Source organism: Taudactylus pleione, unplaced genomic scaffold (assembly GCF_031769625.1).
Source record: "Taudactylus pleione unplaced genomic scaffold, aTauple2 ptg000997l, whole genome shotgun sequence".
Taxonomy (NCBI): Eukaryota; Metazoa; Chordata; class Amphibia; order Anura; family Myobatrachidae; genus Taudactylus; species Taudactylus pleione.
Window position 1 is genome coordinate 290,403 of NW_028285398.1, and position 15,549 is coordinate 305,951.

The window sequence follows — 15,549 nt, forward strand, 5'->3', positions numbered from 1 at the left end:
CCCTCTGCACTAATATTAATGGGGATAATATGAATGACTTCCCCCCTCTGCACAAATATTAATGGGGATAATCTGAATGACACCCCCCTCTGCACTAATATTAATGGGGATAATATGAATGACACCCCCCTCTGCACTAATATTAATGGGGATAATCTGAATGACACCCCCTCTGCACTAATATTAATGGGGATAATATGAATGACTTCCCCTCTGTACTAATATTAATGGGGATAATATGAATGACACCCCCCTCTGCACTAATATTAATGGGGATAGTCTGAATGACACCCCCCTCTGCACTAATATTAATGGGGATAATCTGAATGACACCCCCCTCTGCACTAATATTAATGTGGATAATAAGAATGACTTCCCCCCTCTGCACAAATATTAATGGGGATAATCTGCATGACACCCCCCTCTGCACTAATATTAATGGGGATAATCTGTATGACACCCCCCTCTGCACTAATATTAATGGGGATAATATGAATGACACCCCCCTCTGCACTAATATTAATGGGGATAATATGAATGACACCCCCCTCTGCACTAATATTAATGGGGATAATATGAATGACTTCCCCCCTCTGCACAAATATTAATGGGGATAATCTGAATGACACCCCCCTCTGCACTAATATTAATGGGGATAATATGAATGACTTCCCCCCTCTGCACAAATATTAATGGGGATAATCTGAATGACACCCCCTCTGCACTAATATTAATGGGGATAATATGAATGACACCCCCCTCTGCACTAATATTAATGGGGATAATATGAATGACACCCCCTCTGCACTAATATTAATGGGGATAATATGTATGACACTCCCTCTCTGCACTAATATTAATGGGGATAATATGAATGACACCCCCTCTGCACTAATATTAATGGGAATAATCTGAATGACACCCCCCCTCTGCACTAATATTAATGGGGATAATATGAATGACACCCCCCTCTGCACTAATATTAATGGGGATAATATGAATGACACCCCCTCTGCACTAATATTAATGGGGATAATATGTATGACACTCCCTCTCTGCACTAATATTAATGGGGATAATATGAATGACACCCCCCTCTGCACTAATATTAATGGGGATAATATGAATGACACCCCCCTCTGCACAAATATTAATGGGGATAATATGAATGACTTCCCCCCTCTGCACAAATATTAATGGGGATAATCTGAATGACACCCCCCTCTGCACTAATATTAATGGGGATAATATGAATGACACCCCCTCTGCACAAATATTAATGGGGATAATATGAATGACACCCCCCTCTGCACTAATATTAATGGGGATAATATGAATGACTTCCCCCCTCTGCACAAATATTAATGGGGATAATATGAATGACTTCCCCCCTCTGCACAAATATTAATGGGGATAATATGAATGACACCCCCCTCTGCACAAATATTAATGGAGATAATCTGAATGACACCCCCCTCTGCACTAATATTAATGGGGATAATCTGAATGACACCCCCCTCTCTGCACTAATATTAATGGGAATAATCTGAATGACACCCCCTCTGCACTAATATTAATGGGGATAATATGTATGACACCCCCCTCTGTACTAATATGAATGGGGATAATATGAATGACACCCCCTCTGCACTAATATTAATGGGAATAATCTGAATGACACCCCCCCTCTGCACTAATATTAATGGGGATAATATGAATGACACCCCCCTCTGCACAAATATTAATGGGGATAATATGAATGACTTCCCCCCTCTGCACAAATATTAATGGGGATAATCTGAATGACACCCCCCTCTGCACTAATATTAATGGGGATAATCTGAATGACACCCCCCTCTGCAGAAACAGTGAGAGATGGGGGTACGCCTTTACGCTGCTCTGTTTATATGATCCCTGAGAGCTCAGCACCAGCCCCTCCCTCACACTCTTCCCCCTGGAGGGTTCTACACAGTCAAAACATCCCCCTCCGCCCTGCCAGACAGTGACTCATCAGTACAGCAATGCAGACCCTAATTACAGGAGGCGGCTGCCACAGCCGGGGGAGGCCATGGAAGAGACAGGGACCGGATAGAGAGAGACAGGAGACAGAAACAAGAGAGAGAGAGAGAGAGCTGAAAGAAAAGAAAGGATACAGGGAGACAGAGACGAGAGAGGATGGCAATCACTGATGGAACGCCCACCAATGGCCATCCCTAGACAGAGGACAGAGAGCAAGTGACAGACGACAGAGAGAGAGAGAGGACGGGGAGAGAGAGAGAGAGAGAGAGAGAGAGAGAGAGAGAGAGGAGAGAGAGAGGGAGAAAGAGAGAGAGAGAGAGGAGAGAGAGAGGGAGAAAGAGAGAGACGAGAGAGGAGAGAGAGAGGGAGAAAGAGAGAGACGAGAGAGGAGAGAGAGAGGGAGAAAGAGAGAGACGAGAGAGGAGAGAGAGAGGGAGAAAGAGAGAGACGAGAGAGGAGAGAGAGAGGGAGAAAGAGAGAGACGAGAGAGGAGGGGGACAGACAGAGACGAGAGACGAGGGGGACAGACAGAGACGAGAGAGGAGGGGGACAGACAGAGACGAGAGAGGAGGGGGACAGACAGAGACGAGAGAGGAGGGGGACAGACAGAGACGAGAGAGGAGGGGGACAGACAGAGACGAGAGAGGAGGGGGACAGACAGAGACGAGAGAGGAGGGGGACAGACAGAGACGAGAGAGGAGGGGGACAGACAGAGACGAGAGAGGAGGGGGACAGACAGAGACGAGAGAGGAGGGGGACAGACAGAGACGAGAGAGGAGGGGGACAGACAGAGACGAGAGAGGAGGGGGACAGACAGAGACGAGAGAGGAGGGGGACAGACAGAGACGAGAGAGGAGGGGGACAGACAGAGACGAGAGAGGAGGGGGACAGACAGAGACGAGAGAGGAGGGGGACAGACAGAGACGAGAGAGGAGGGGGACAGACAGAGACGAGAGAGGAGGGGGACAGACAGAGACGAGAGAGGAGGGGGACAGACAGAGACGAGAGAGGAGGGGGACAGACAGAGACGAGAGAGGAGGGGGACAGACAGAGACGAGAGAGGAGGGGGACAGACAGAGACGAGAGAGGAGGGGGACAGACAGAGACGAGAGAGGAGGGGGACAGACAGAGACGAGAGAGGAGGGGGACAGACAGAGACGAGAGAGGAGGGGGACAGACAGAGACGAGAGAGGGGGGGGACAGACGAGAGAGGGGGGGACAGACGAGAGAGGGGGGGACAGACGAGAGAGGGGGGGACAGACGAGAGAATAAAGAGAGGAAGGAGACAGTGAGACAAGGATTGGGAGGCAGTGGGGAAGAGAGAGAGAGATATGGAGGAAAGGTAAAGAAAGTGAGGAGGAGAGAGGGACAGAAAGATACAAAGGAGAGAGAGAGAGGGACAGAGGCAGACAAATGGGCGACAGAGGGGAGACCGAAGGGGCGGGGCGACAGAGGGGAGACCGAAGGGGCGGGGCGACAGAGGGGAGACCGAAGGGGCGGGGCGACAGAGGGGAGACCGAAGGGGCGGGGCGACAGAGGGGAGACCGAAGGGGCGGGGCGACAGAGGGGAGACCGAAGGGGCGGGGCGACAGAGGGGAGACCGAAGGGGCGGGGCGACAGAGGGGAGACCGAAGGGGCGGGGCGACAGAGGGGAGACCGAAGGGGCGGGGCGACAGAGGGGAGACCGAAGGGGCGGGGCGACAGAGGGGAGACCGAAGGGGCGGGGCGACAGAGGGGAGACCGAAGGGGCGGGGCGACAGAGGGGAGACCGAAGGGGCGGGGCGACAGAGGGGAGACCGAAGGGGCGGGGCGACAGAGGGGAGACCGAAGGGGCGACATGCAGAGAAAGCTTATGATCAGAGAGAGACAGGTTAGGAAGGAGGAGAGAAATGCAGAGATTTGGGTACAGAGAGAATCTTCCTGACTTATGTGCAGAAGAAAAAAGGAGACTGTCATAAAGAGGAAAAGGACACACACAGACACACACAGCCAATACACACACACACAGCCAATACACACACAGCCAATACCTGCAGCCGCCCGTCCAGCGTGCGCTGGATGGTAACACACTTGCTGGGGTGCACCCCGTTGGTGGTGATGGCAGTGATGAGAGAGTCCAGCTCGTCCTTCTTCTCCTTCAGCTTCTTCACCAAACTCTCGATGGCTCGCTTGGCAAAGCCCTCATTTTCCCCCCCCTGCCGATGGCACATCAGACTGTGCACGATACTCAGACAGGCATCGTTACTGTTGGGGGGGGTGAGTGACATGGCGGGGATGGCCTGCAACATACGCACAATTAGGATCCAGGACCATTATACACAGCAGCAGCCCCTGAGCGCTGACCCCACACACATGCCTCCATTCCTGATCTGCACGGAGCGAATGGAGGATTTCTCAGTGAGTCACCCAGCCCCAATGCACAGCAGGATTGTACCAAGGCACACTTCCTAACAAGCCCCCTGCCATACAGCCAGAGGCCGAGGGCCAAAGAGCTTACAATCAACTAGGCATTTATGGGAAGAACGTCATTGTACTAGTCTATGAGAGAACCCCATGCCGGCAACAAGAGTGCACCCATCCCCAAAATGCAGTACAACCAGCTCTTTTCAAATCGGTGAAACTGCTGCATCACTGAGGCATGAGGCACTTACACCTCATGCCTCAGTGAGGACAATAGTCTGTAGCCAAATCACAGGCTGCATTCTCATGTACTCTGGTCCAGCCCACCAAATGCTAGGTGACGCAAACGCTGTATGGGGGTGGGGGGAGAGGCAGACTGACTGGAGAGGGGGAGAGACACATAGGGAACATGAGGAAATGCCAACGAGAGAACAGACAGACAGAGCCAGCCGCAGACAACACAATTCAGCACAGCAGGGAATATCCGGCATGTAACCAGTGCCCCAGGAGCTTACAATCTTAGGGTAAAATACGAGACCTTGCAGTTTAGAGGAGTAATATATATATATATATATATATATATATATACACACACACAGCTCACAATATACTGGTTATATAATCCCCTGGTTACAATGTACAGACAGGCGTTTCTGAGGATGTGTTAGCCCGGGAATCTTGTCCCAAGAACTTACCATACAGCTTTGCTATTAGAGTCCCCAGGCCAGAGGGGCTTACAATGGAGTGTCCCGGATATGTCTGCGCTCTGTAGAACACGAGAGGCACAGTCGTCTACCCCCACTCTCCTTAATATTTATTATTTTTAATGCAGGTTTTCTCTTGCCGAGAAGGGGGATGGGGGTCCGAGGAATGTGCTAGGAGCAGTAGTGTGTAATAATATGACTAAAGGAGGACAGGGACCACACACAAACCAGGGACTCTCTCCTAGGACTGATAGAGGCAGCAGTCAGTGACTAGGGACACAAGGCCTGGCACACATAGCTATCATACAATCCTGTAATCCAGCACTGTGCCGTGACACAACTAATAACCAATGTGTAATAAGTGTATACTGGGACTAAAGAACCACACGGCCCCCACAGGTGATAATAGCATACAGAGCAACACACAATAATTATATATATATACACACAGAGAGAGTCTTACCCCTTCAGAGAGACCTTCCCCAAATATCTCCTCATCGGGGCAAGCTGCCGGCAGCTGCCCCCCCACGTCTAGGCTCATGTATGACATAGTCTGTTGCATTACACGTGTGACATTACCATGACACACGCAGTGTCCTCATAGCATGAAAATAAAGAAGGGAGAGAGAGGCAGGCGCCCAGCCCTGACACAAGTGGCCTCAGGTGATCCCAATCACCCCCTCTGACACTTAACCCTTTGGTGCAGCCAGGATAGGCCGGTGGGGGTAACATGCCTGGGGTAGTATATCACAGCTGCTAAGGCCTTGGCCCTATTGGCGGAAGCTGTGGTCAGCGCGGAATAGGGAACGCTGGGGCTGATTCAGATGCGAAAGCTCGTAGCTGGCCGATAGTCGCTTTCTGCATACACATCGCAGTGCGCGAACCAGTGCGAGAGATCGGGAAGCGTTCGCTCGTTGCGCACAGACAGCCCAGCAGAGTGAGTGACAGGAGAGGCCGTTTGTGGGTGGTAACGGGGGCTGGCCACTATAAACGGGGGAATGGAGGTGTGAACGCAGGCGCGCCTGAGCGTCTCAACGCCGTATAAGAGGCGTGCATAATTACCAGACAGCGTCATAGTACACGTCACCGGGTGGGATTTCACTCTGAAGTGATCGCAGTGCTTGCGGTAGGGTATAGTCAACCTCAAGCGCTGCGTTTGCTTCCGATGGTTCCCGATGTACCGATGGTTGCATACACTTCCTGGAGATGACGTGCGCTAGTGGGCGTCTCCATACACAAAGCGATGGCACGTGCTTATGCCTTGCCGTGCGATTGCCTGCCATGCCGTCACTTAGCCGGATTTGCATACGCTGGGTGCGAGCGGGTCTGAATGAGCCCCTCTGATACCTACAGTAGATGCGCTGGTTTGGGAGCCCAGCTTACTCTGTGCGTGAGTTTGGTTATACATGCGGTAAGTAAATAGCAGGTGCCTGCACGTGTATGTGTAGGTGCTAAACAGGCATGTAAGAGGCCTCACATACAACAAGATTAGGATAGATGGCTGTTTTACGTACAAGAGGTCAGGAGGAAGCCATGCCCTGCTGTATATAACGCTGTCTACAGGGCATCTAATTTACTGTTACATCAACTACTGGAGAAATATGGCAGCACGCGAGGAGCAACTTACAACAATTTATTTATACTTCAAGACAACCATGCGTGTTCTCCACAAGAAGACCTGTATCGCCTGGGTCCCGTCATTCCGCGGATTATTGGGGCACTTCTACATAATACAGTGGGAGGGACACTCATATAATATTTATTCTGTGAGTCTATCTATACATACACAGGAAGCAGTTATTAGGGAATAAAGTACAATGCAATCAGCTCTGGCTTCAGCAATGGAGAGTGTACATAATATCATCTCACTAACCGTCATCTGACATTTCTCATTGTATACTATCAGCAATGATAGGGGGGGGGGGAGGGGGACTGAGGAGAGAGGAGGGGGGGAGGGATAGGGACTGAGGAGAGAGGAGGAGATGGAGTAGGGACTGAGGAGGAGATACAGATGGAGTAGGGACTGAGGAGAGAGGAAGAGATACAGATGGAGTAGGGACTGAGGAGAGAGGAGGAGATACAGATGGAGTAGGGACTGAGGAGGAGATGGAGATGGAGTAAGGACTGAGGAGAGAGGAGGAGATGCAGATGGAGTAGGGACTGAGGAGAGAGGAGGAGATGCAGATGGAGTAGTGACTGAGGAGAGAGGAGGAGATGCAGGTGGAGTAGGGACTGAGGAGAGAGGAGATGCAGGTGGAGTAGGGACTGAGGAGAGAGGAGGAGATACAGATGGAGTAGGGACTGAGGAGAGAGGAGGAGATGCAGATGGAGTAGGGACTGAGGAGAGAGGAGGAGATGCAGATGGAGTAGGGACTGAGGAGAGAGGAGGAGATGCAGGTGGAGAAGGGACTGAGGAGTGAGGAGATACAGATGGAGTAGGGACTGAGGAGAGAGGAGGAGATGCAGATGGAGTAGGGACTGAGGAGAGAGGAGGAGATGCAGATGGAGTAGGGACTGAGGAGAGAGGAGGAGATGCAGATGGAGTAGGGACTGAGGACAGAGGAGATGCGGATGGAGTAGGGACTGAGGAGAGAGGAGGAGATGCAGATGGAGTAGGGACTGAGGAGAGAGGAGGAGATGGAGATGGAGTAGGGACTGAGAGAGGAGATGCAGATGGAGTAGGGACTGAGGAGAGAGGAGATGCAGATGGAGTAGGGACTGAGGATAGAGGAGGAGATGCAGGTGGAGTAGGGACTGAGGAGAGAGGAGGAGATGCAGATGGAGTAGGAACTGAGGAGAGAGGAGGAGATGCAGATGGAGTAGGGACTGAGGAGAGAGGAGGAGATGCACATAGAGTAGGGACTGAGGAGAGAGGAGGAGATGCAGGTGGAGTAGGGACTGAGGAGAGAGGAGGAGATGCAGGTGGAGTAGGGACTGAGGAGAGAGGAGGAGATGCAAATGGAGTAGGGACTGAGGAGAGAGGAGGAGATGCAGGTGGAGTAGGGACTGAGGAGAGAGGAGGAGATGCAGGTGGAGTAGGGACTGAGGAGAGAGGAGGAGATGCAGATGGAGTAAGGACTGAGGAGAGAGGAGGAGATGCAGATGGAGTAGGGACTGAGGAGAGAGGAGGAGATGCAGATGGAGTAGGGACTGAGGAGAGGAGGAGATGCAGATGGAGTAGGGACTGAGGAGAGAGGAGGAGATGCAGATGGAGTAGGGACTGAGGAGAGAGGAGGAGATGCAGATGGAGTAGGGACTGAGGAGAGAGGAGGAGATGCAGATGGAGTAGGGACTGAGGAGAGAGGAGGAGATGCAGATGGAGTAGGGACTGAGGAGAGAGGAGGAGATGCAGATGGAGTAGGGACTGAGAGAGGAGGAGATGCAGATGGAGTAGGGACTGAGGAGAGAGGAGATGCAGATGGAGTAGGGACTGAGGAGAGAGGAGGAGATGCAGATGGAGTAGGGACTGAAGAGAGAGGAGGAGATTCAGATGGAGTAGGGACTGAGGAGAGAGGAGATGCAGATGGAGTAGGGACTGAGGTATAGGAGGAGATGCAGATGGAGTAGGGACTGATGAGAGAGGAGGAGATGCAGATGGAGTAGGGACTGAGGAGATAGGAGGAGATGCAGATGGAGTAGGGACTGAGGAGAGAGGAGATGCAGATGGAGTAGGGACTGAGGAGAGAGGAGGAGATTCAGATGGAGTAGGGACTGAGGAGAGAGGAGATGCAGATGGAGTAGGGACTGAGGTATAGGAGGAGATGCAGATGGAGTAGGGACTGATGAGAGAGGAGGAGATGCAGATGGAGTAGGGACAGAGGAGATAGGAGGAGATGCAGATGGAGTAGGGACTGAGGACAGAGGAGATCCAGATGGAGTAAGGACTGAGGAGAGAGGAGATGCAGATGGAGTAGGGACTGAGGAGAGAGGAGATGCAGATGGAGTAGGGACTGAGGTATAGGAGGAGATGCAGATGGAGTAGGGACTGATGAGAGAGGAGGAGATGCAGATGGAGTAGGGACTGAGGAGATAGGAGGAGATGCAGATGGAGTAGGGACTGAGGAGATAGGAGGAGATGCAGATGGAGTAGGGACTGAGGACAGAGGAGATCCAGATGGAGTAAGGACTGAGGAGAGAGGAGGAGATGCAGATGGAGTAGGGACTGAGGAGATAGGAGGAGATGCAGATGGAGTAGGGACTGAGGAGAGAGGAGATGCAGATGGAGTAGGGACTGAGGAGAGAGGAGGAGATGCAGATGTAGTAAGGACTGAGGAGAGAGGAGGAGATGCAGATGGAGTAGGGACTGAGGAGAGGCAGGATAGGAGAGGATGCAGCGGGAGAAGGTGGGACAGGAGAGAGGAGAGGATGCAGCGGGAGAAGGTGGGACAGGAGAGAGGAGAGGATGCAGCGGGAGAAGGCAGGACAGGAGAGAGGAGGGGATGCAGCGGGAGAAGGCAGGACAGGAGAGAGGAGGGGATGCAGCAGGAGAAGGCAGGACAGGAGAGAGGAGGGGATGCAGCGGGAGAAGACAGGAGAGGAGAGAGGAGAGGATGCAGCGGGAGAAGGGAGGACAGGAGAGAGGAGGGGATGCAGCTGGAGAAGGCAGGACAGGAGAGAGGAGAGGATGCAGTGGGAGAAGGTGGGACATGAGAGAGGAGAGGATGCAGCGGGAGAAGGCACGACAGTAGAGAGAATAGGATGCAGCGGGAGAAGGCAGGACAGGAGAGAGGAGAGGATGCAGCGGGAGAAGACAGAAGAGAGGAGAGGATGCAGCGCGAGAAGGCAGGACAGGAGAGAGGAGAGGATGCAGCGGGAGAAGGCAGGACAGGAGAGAGGATGCAGCGGGAGAAGGCAGGACAGGATAGAGGAGAGGATGCAGTGGGAGAAGGCAGGACTGGAGAGAGGAGAGGATGCAGCGGGAGAAGGCAGGAGAGGAGAGAGGAGAGGATGCAGCGGGAGAAGGCAGGACAGGAGAGAGGAGGGGATGCAGCGGGAGAAGGCAGGACAGGAGAGAGGAGGGGATGCAGCGGGAGAAGGCAGGACAGGAGAGAGAAGAGGATGCAGCGGGAGAAGGCAGGACAGGAGAGAGGAGAGGATGCAGCAGGAGAAGGCAGGACATGAGAGAGGATGCAGCGGGAGAAGACAGGAGAGAGGAGAGGATGCAGCAGGAGAAGGCAGGACAGGAGAGAGGAGAGGATGCAGCGGGAGAAGGCAGGACAGGAGAGAGGATGTAGCGGGAGAAGGCAGGACAGGATAGAGGAGAGGATGCAGCGGGAGAAAGCAGGAGAGGAGAGAGGAGAGGATGCAGCGAGAGAAGGCAGGACAGGAGAGAGGAGGGGATGCTGCGGGAGAGGGCAGGACAGGAGAGAGGAGGGGATGCAGCGGGAGAAGGCAGGACAGGAGAGAGAAGAGGATGCAGCGGGAGAAGGCAGGACAGGAGAGGAGAGGATGCAGCGAGAGAAGGCAGGACAGGAGAGGAGAGGATGCAGCGGGAGAAGGCAGGACAGGAGAGGAGAGGATGCAGCGGGAGAAGGCAGGACAGGAGAGAGGAGGGGATGCAGCAGTAGAAGGCAGGACAGGAGATAGGAGAGGATGCAGCGGGAGAAGGCAGGACAGGAGAGGATGCAGCGGGAGACGCAGGACAGGAGAGGATGCAGCGGGAGAAGGCAGGAGAGGAGAGAGGATGCAGCGGGAGAAGGCAGGACAGGAGATAGGAGAGGATGCAGCGGGAGAAGGCAGGACAGGAGAGAGAAGGGGATGCAGCGGGAGAAGGCGGGACAGGAGAGAGAAGGGGATGCAGCTGGAGAAGGCAGGACAGGAGAGAGAAGGGGATGCAGCGGGAGAAGGCAGGACAGGAGAGAGGAGGGGATGCAGCAGGAGAAGGCAGGACAGGAGAGAGGAGGGGATGCAGCGGGAGAAGGCGGGACAGGAGAGAGGATGCAGCGGGAGAAGGCAGGACAGGAGAGAGGAGAGAATGCAGCGGGAGAAGGCGGGACAGGAGAGAGGATGCAGCGGGAGAAGGCAGGACAGGAGAGAGGATGCAGCAGGAGAAGGCAGGACAGGAGAGAGGATAGGATGCAGTGGGAGAAGGTAGGACAGGAGAGGATGCAGCGGGAGAAGGCAGGACAGGAGAGAGGATAGGATGCAGTGGGAGAAGGTAGGACAGGAGAGGATGCAGCGGGAGAAGGCAGGACAGGAGAGAGGATAGGATGCAGCGGGAGAAGGCAGGACAGGAGAGAGGAGGGGATGCAGCGGGAGAAGGTAGGACAGGAGAGAGGAGGGGATGTAGATAATCAGGAGAGCAGCAGGTGCTGACATACACTGTTGTATAGGTGCAATATATATAGAAATGTGCTGGATGTATCATGCTGTACTCACGTTTCGGACAGCTTCCCTCCCTCAGCTGGCTGAGCCAGAGACCCAGAACATTGTTACATGTAGAGCATTCCCCTATCACCCCCTCCAAGTCTCTGGCTGGATTTCTACCCTCGCACACTTTCTCTATCCCTTCCTACCTGCTCACTTCTTTCTCTGCCCTGAGAGTCCCTCTGCTGCGTCTCTGCCCTGAGCGTCCCTCTGCTGCGTCTCTGCCCTGAGCGTCCCTCTGCTGCGTCTCTTCCCTGAGCGTCCCTCTGCTGCGTCTCTGCCCTGAGTGTCCCTCTGCTGCGTCTCTTCCCTGAGCGTCCCTCTGCTGCGTCTCTTCCCTGAGCGTCCCTCTGCTGCGTCTCTTCCCTGAGCGTCCCTCTGCTGCGTCTCTGCTCTGAGCGTCCCTCTGCTGCGTCTCTGCCCTGAGCGTCCCTGTCCTGAGCTCTACTCCGCTATCTCTGCCCCGTGCTTGTCTCTGCCTTCTTTCTGTTTTATTGCTCTCCCAATACACAGCCTAACCTTTCTCCTCCAGCACCTGTGTAACCAGTTCTTCCCTCTCTTACCCCTCAGTGCCCCCCGTAGTACCCTGCTTGAGTCTGTGACGTACCCTGAGCCTGTCACTCCACCATAGTCTACAAACCTACATTGTGTCTCCTGTCTTCTCAATTCTCTGGCCTCCCCAGACTCGGTCTCTCCTGTCTCCCCCTTTTAGACAGCCTCGTATGTGTCCCCCACACTCCCCCTCCGGTCTCCTCCAGTCACAGCCTAACCCAGAGTCAGCCTCTTCTGTCTCCCCCAGACTTAGACTTACGTCTACCCCGGTCTCAGCCTTCTCTCCTCAGTGTCCCCCAGATTCAGCCTCCTCTCCCCCAGACTCAGCCTTCTCTCCTCAGTGTCCCCCAGATTCAGCCTCCTCTCCTCAGTGTCCCCCAGATTCAGCCTCCTCTCCTCAGTGTCCCCCAGATTCAGCCTCCTCTCCTCAGTGTCCCCCAGACTCAGCCTCCTCTCCTCAGTGTCCCCTAGGTTCAGCCTCCTCTCCCTCAGACTCAGCCTCCTCTCCTCAGTGTCCCCCAGATTCAGCCTCCTCTCCCTCAGACTCAGTCTCCTCTCCTCAGTCTCCCCCAGACTCAGCCTTCTCTCCTCAGTGTCCCCCAGATTCAGCCTCCTCTCCTCAGTGTCCCCAGACTCAGCCTTCTCTCCTCAGTGTCCCCCAGATTCAGCCCTCTCTCCTCAGTCTCCCCAGATCCAGCCTCCTCTCCTCAGTGTCCCCAGACTCAGCCTCCTCTCCTCAGTCTCCCCCAGACTCAGCCTCCTTAGTCTCCCCCAGACTCAGCCTCCTCTCCTCAGTCTCCCCCAGTCTCAGCCTCCTTAGTCTCCCCCAGACTCAGCTCTTCCCTCTCCTCAGTCTCCCCCAGACTCAGCCTCCTCTCCTTAGTCTCCCCCAGACTCAGCCTCCTCTCCTCAGTCTCAGCCTCCTTAGTCTCCCCCAGACTCAGCCTCCTCTCCTCAGTCTCAGCCTCCTTAGTCTCCCCCAGACTCAGCCTCCTCTCCTCAGTCTCAGCCTCCTTAGTCTCCCCCAGACTCAGCCTCCTCTCCTCAGTCTCAGCCTCCTTAGTCTCCCCCAGACTCAGCTCTTCCCTCTCCTGAACTTGTTTTTGCTCCGCTACAACAATAGGTGAAGCCGGGGTTCGCGTCAGTCGCATCTCTGGAGTCTGCAACCAATCAGAACAAGGCTTCGATCCGTTAGATGCTCCCTCGTCCAATCACAGAGCTCGTTTCATACGGGTGCTGACTGACTGACTGACGCGGCTCGCGCTTGTTTACTGTAAATTTAAGGTGGAACCGAGAGAATCAGCGTGATATAGATATAGTGCGGGGGCTATAGGTGTCCTATATGTACACTGGGTGGGGGGCTATAGGTGTACTATATGTGCACTGGGTGGGGGGCTATAGGTGCCCTACATGTACACTGTGCGGGGGCTATAGGTGCCCTACATGTACACTGTGTGGGGCTATAGGTGTCCTATATGTACTGTGCGGGGGCTATAGGTGCTCAACATGTATACCTGTGCTGGGTAGCTATAGGTGCCTACACGTACACTGTATGTGCTATAGGTGCCCTACATGTATACTGTGCGGGGGCTATAGGTGCCCTAAATGTATACTGTGGGGGGCTATAAGTGCCCTACATATATACTGTGCAGGACTATAGGTGCCCTACATGTACACTGTGTGGGGAGCTATAGGTACCCTACATGTACACTGTGGGGGCTACAGGTGCCCTACATGTATACTGTGCAGGACTATAGGTGCCCTACATGTACACTGCGGGGCTATAGGTGCCCTACATGTACACTGCGGGGGGGCTATAGGTGCCCTACATGTACACTGTGCGGGGGGGCTATAGGTACCCTACATGTACACTGTGGGGGCTACAGGTGCCCTACATGTATACTGTGCAGGACTATAGGTGCCCTACATATACACTGCGGGGCTATAGGTGCCCTACATGTACACTGCGGGGGGGCTATAGGTGCCCTACATGTACACTGTGCGGGGGCTAGATACTGTGTGGGGCTATAGGTGTCCTACATGTACACTGTGCTGGGGCTATTGGTGTAGTATATATACCGTGGGGACTATAGGTGTCCTATGGGGAGTATTCAATTACAGGTGAAGTGTCAGAGGATGGACTTTTCGCCATCATCGCTGCTTTTTCTGGGATAAAGTATCGGGCACGTGCCCGCCTTATCCCAGTATTCATTTAGGATCCGGCGAAAACAGGACCCAGCGGAAAGGTAAGTATCGAAAAAAGTCCTGGGAATTTTCAGGTATTCATCCTGGCACCTCCCCTAAAAATGGTCTGAGATGTGGGATCACTACAGGTACCCCCGATATGGCCTGCTGAAGGTAGTCTGGGTTTTAAAATAGCCGCGGCAGGTGCATAAATGCGCCTGTGAAGGGGTTAATAGCATTTAGCTTTATTTTATGTATTGTTTTAAATAACTATGCCCATCAAATTTGGGGTACATGAATATAGGTGCAACCATATTTTGAAGTCCCTAAAGTTATTTTTTAAAATTCTTCAAAAATGCACCTGCCGCACGCACCTGCAATGAAGAAAACACCGGCCACATATGTGGGGAACCCCCCTGAATCAATTTCGCTAGTTTAAAACTTTGTTCCCCAATATATATTTTCTTCACCCCCAAAATGAAAACATTTTTTGGGGTGTCCTCAGCATTTTTTTTTTACACAGATTACTTTTAGAGGACACACCCAGGGCTGCAGGCTATTTTATTTAAACGCACCCCTACACCCCAATACTGCACTTTCTTCGCTATGTATTACATGGTGAAAACTTGTCCCTGTTTTTTAACAAAGACTTTGTAACTGAATATGGGGATAAGTGATACAGGCGAAAATGACGTCATCGGTGATAAATTATCGCCGATAACCCATTTTCGCAGCCTAATTGAATATGGCTGTGTGTCTAAGGATTATAAGAGACTTATACCTGGTGTACAGAGTATTGGTGCCTTCTACATGAAGACACTATAGGTGCCTCATCTTGTGTGTACAGCGATTACAGGTGCCGTATACATGTATAGACTTTATAGGTGCCTTGTCTTGGATGTACAGAGACTATATGTCACATACCAGGTGTAGAGACACTGTAGAAGCCTTGTTCCTGGTGTACAGACTATTGGCGCCCTATACCTGGTTTATAGAGACTATACAGGACTCATAGGCTCATACCAGGTGTACTGTCTATAGGGGCCACATACAGCATGTACAGGAATCATAAGCATTTATGGGTGCTTCATATCAAGTGTACTGTCATAAGCGCTTTATAGACAGTGTACACCTGGTATACTCATAATGGCTATACACAAGCTATAAGTGCCTTCCACCAGCTGTATATTCTATAGGTGCCTTAATCTCTGTATGTGACAGGTACTTTCTCTACATGCTATAGGGCCAGGTACAATAGGCTGAGATTTGCTGGTCCTGTGCCTGTTTGTGTCTTAGACCTAATCGCTGCTTTATCTCTGGCTAA

The 15,549-nt window shown here is 52.8% G+C and overlaps 1 protein-coding gene across 5 annotated transcripts in view; it reads right to left on the bottom strand.

The window, feature by feature from the left end:
* Nucleotides 1-13,188, bottom strand: part of LOC148454353 (SMAD family member 4-like) — a 42,762-nt gene extending 29,574 nt beyond the window's left edge. Inside the window, exons 1-3 of one of the 5 annotated variants that reach the window (XM_088460977.1) lie at nt 11,502-13,188; nt 6,751-6,846; nt 4,050-4,298 (exon numbers count right to left, since the gene is read on the bottom strand). In XM_088460977.1, the coding sequence (XP_088317103.1) occupies nt 4,050-4,286 (237 nt within the window). In that variant the 5' untranslated portion in view covers nt 4,287-4,298; nt 6,751-6,846; nt 11,502-13,188. Of the gene's footprint in view, nt 1-4,049; nt 4,299-5,114; nt 5,529-5,586; nt 6,713-6,750; nt 6,847-11,501 lie in introns of those variants that run through there. The other 4 variants (XM_088460976.1, XM_088460973.1, XM_088460974.1 and 1 more) reach the window with 4 other exon arrangements.
* Between the last annotated feature and the right edge of the window lie 2,361 nt (nt 13,189-15,549).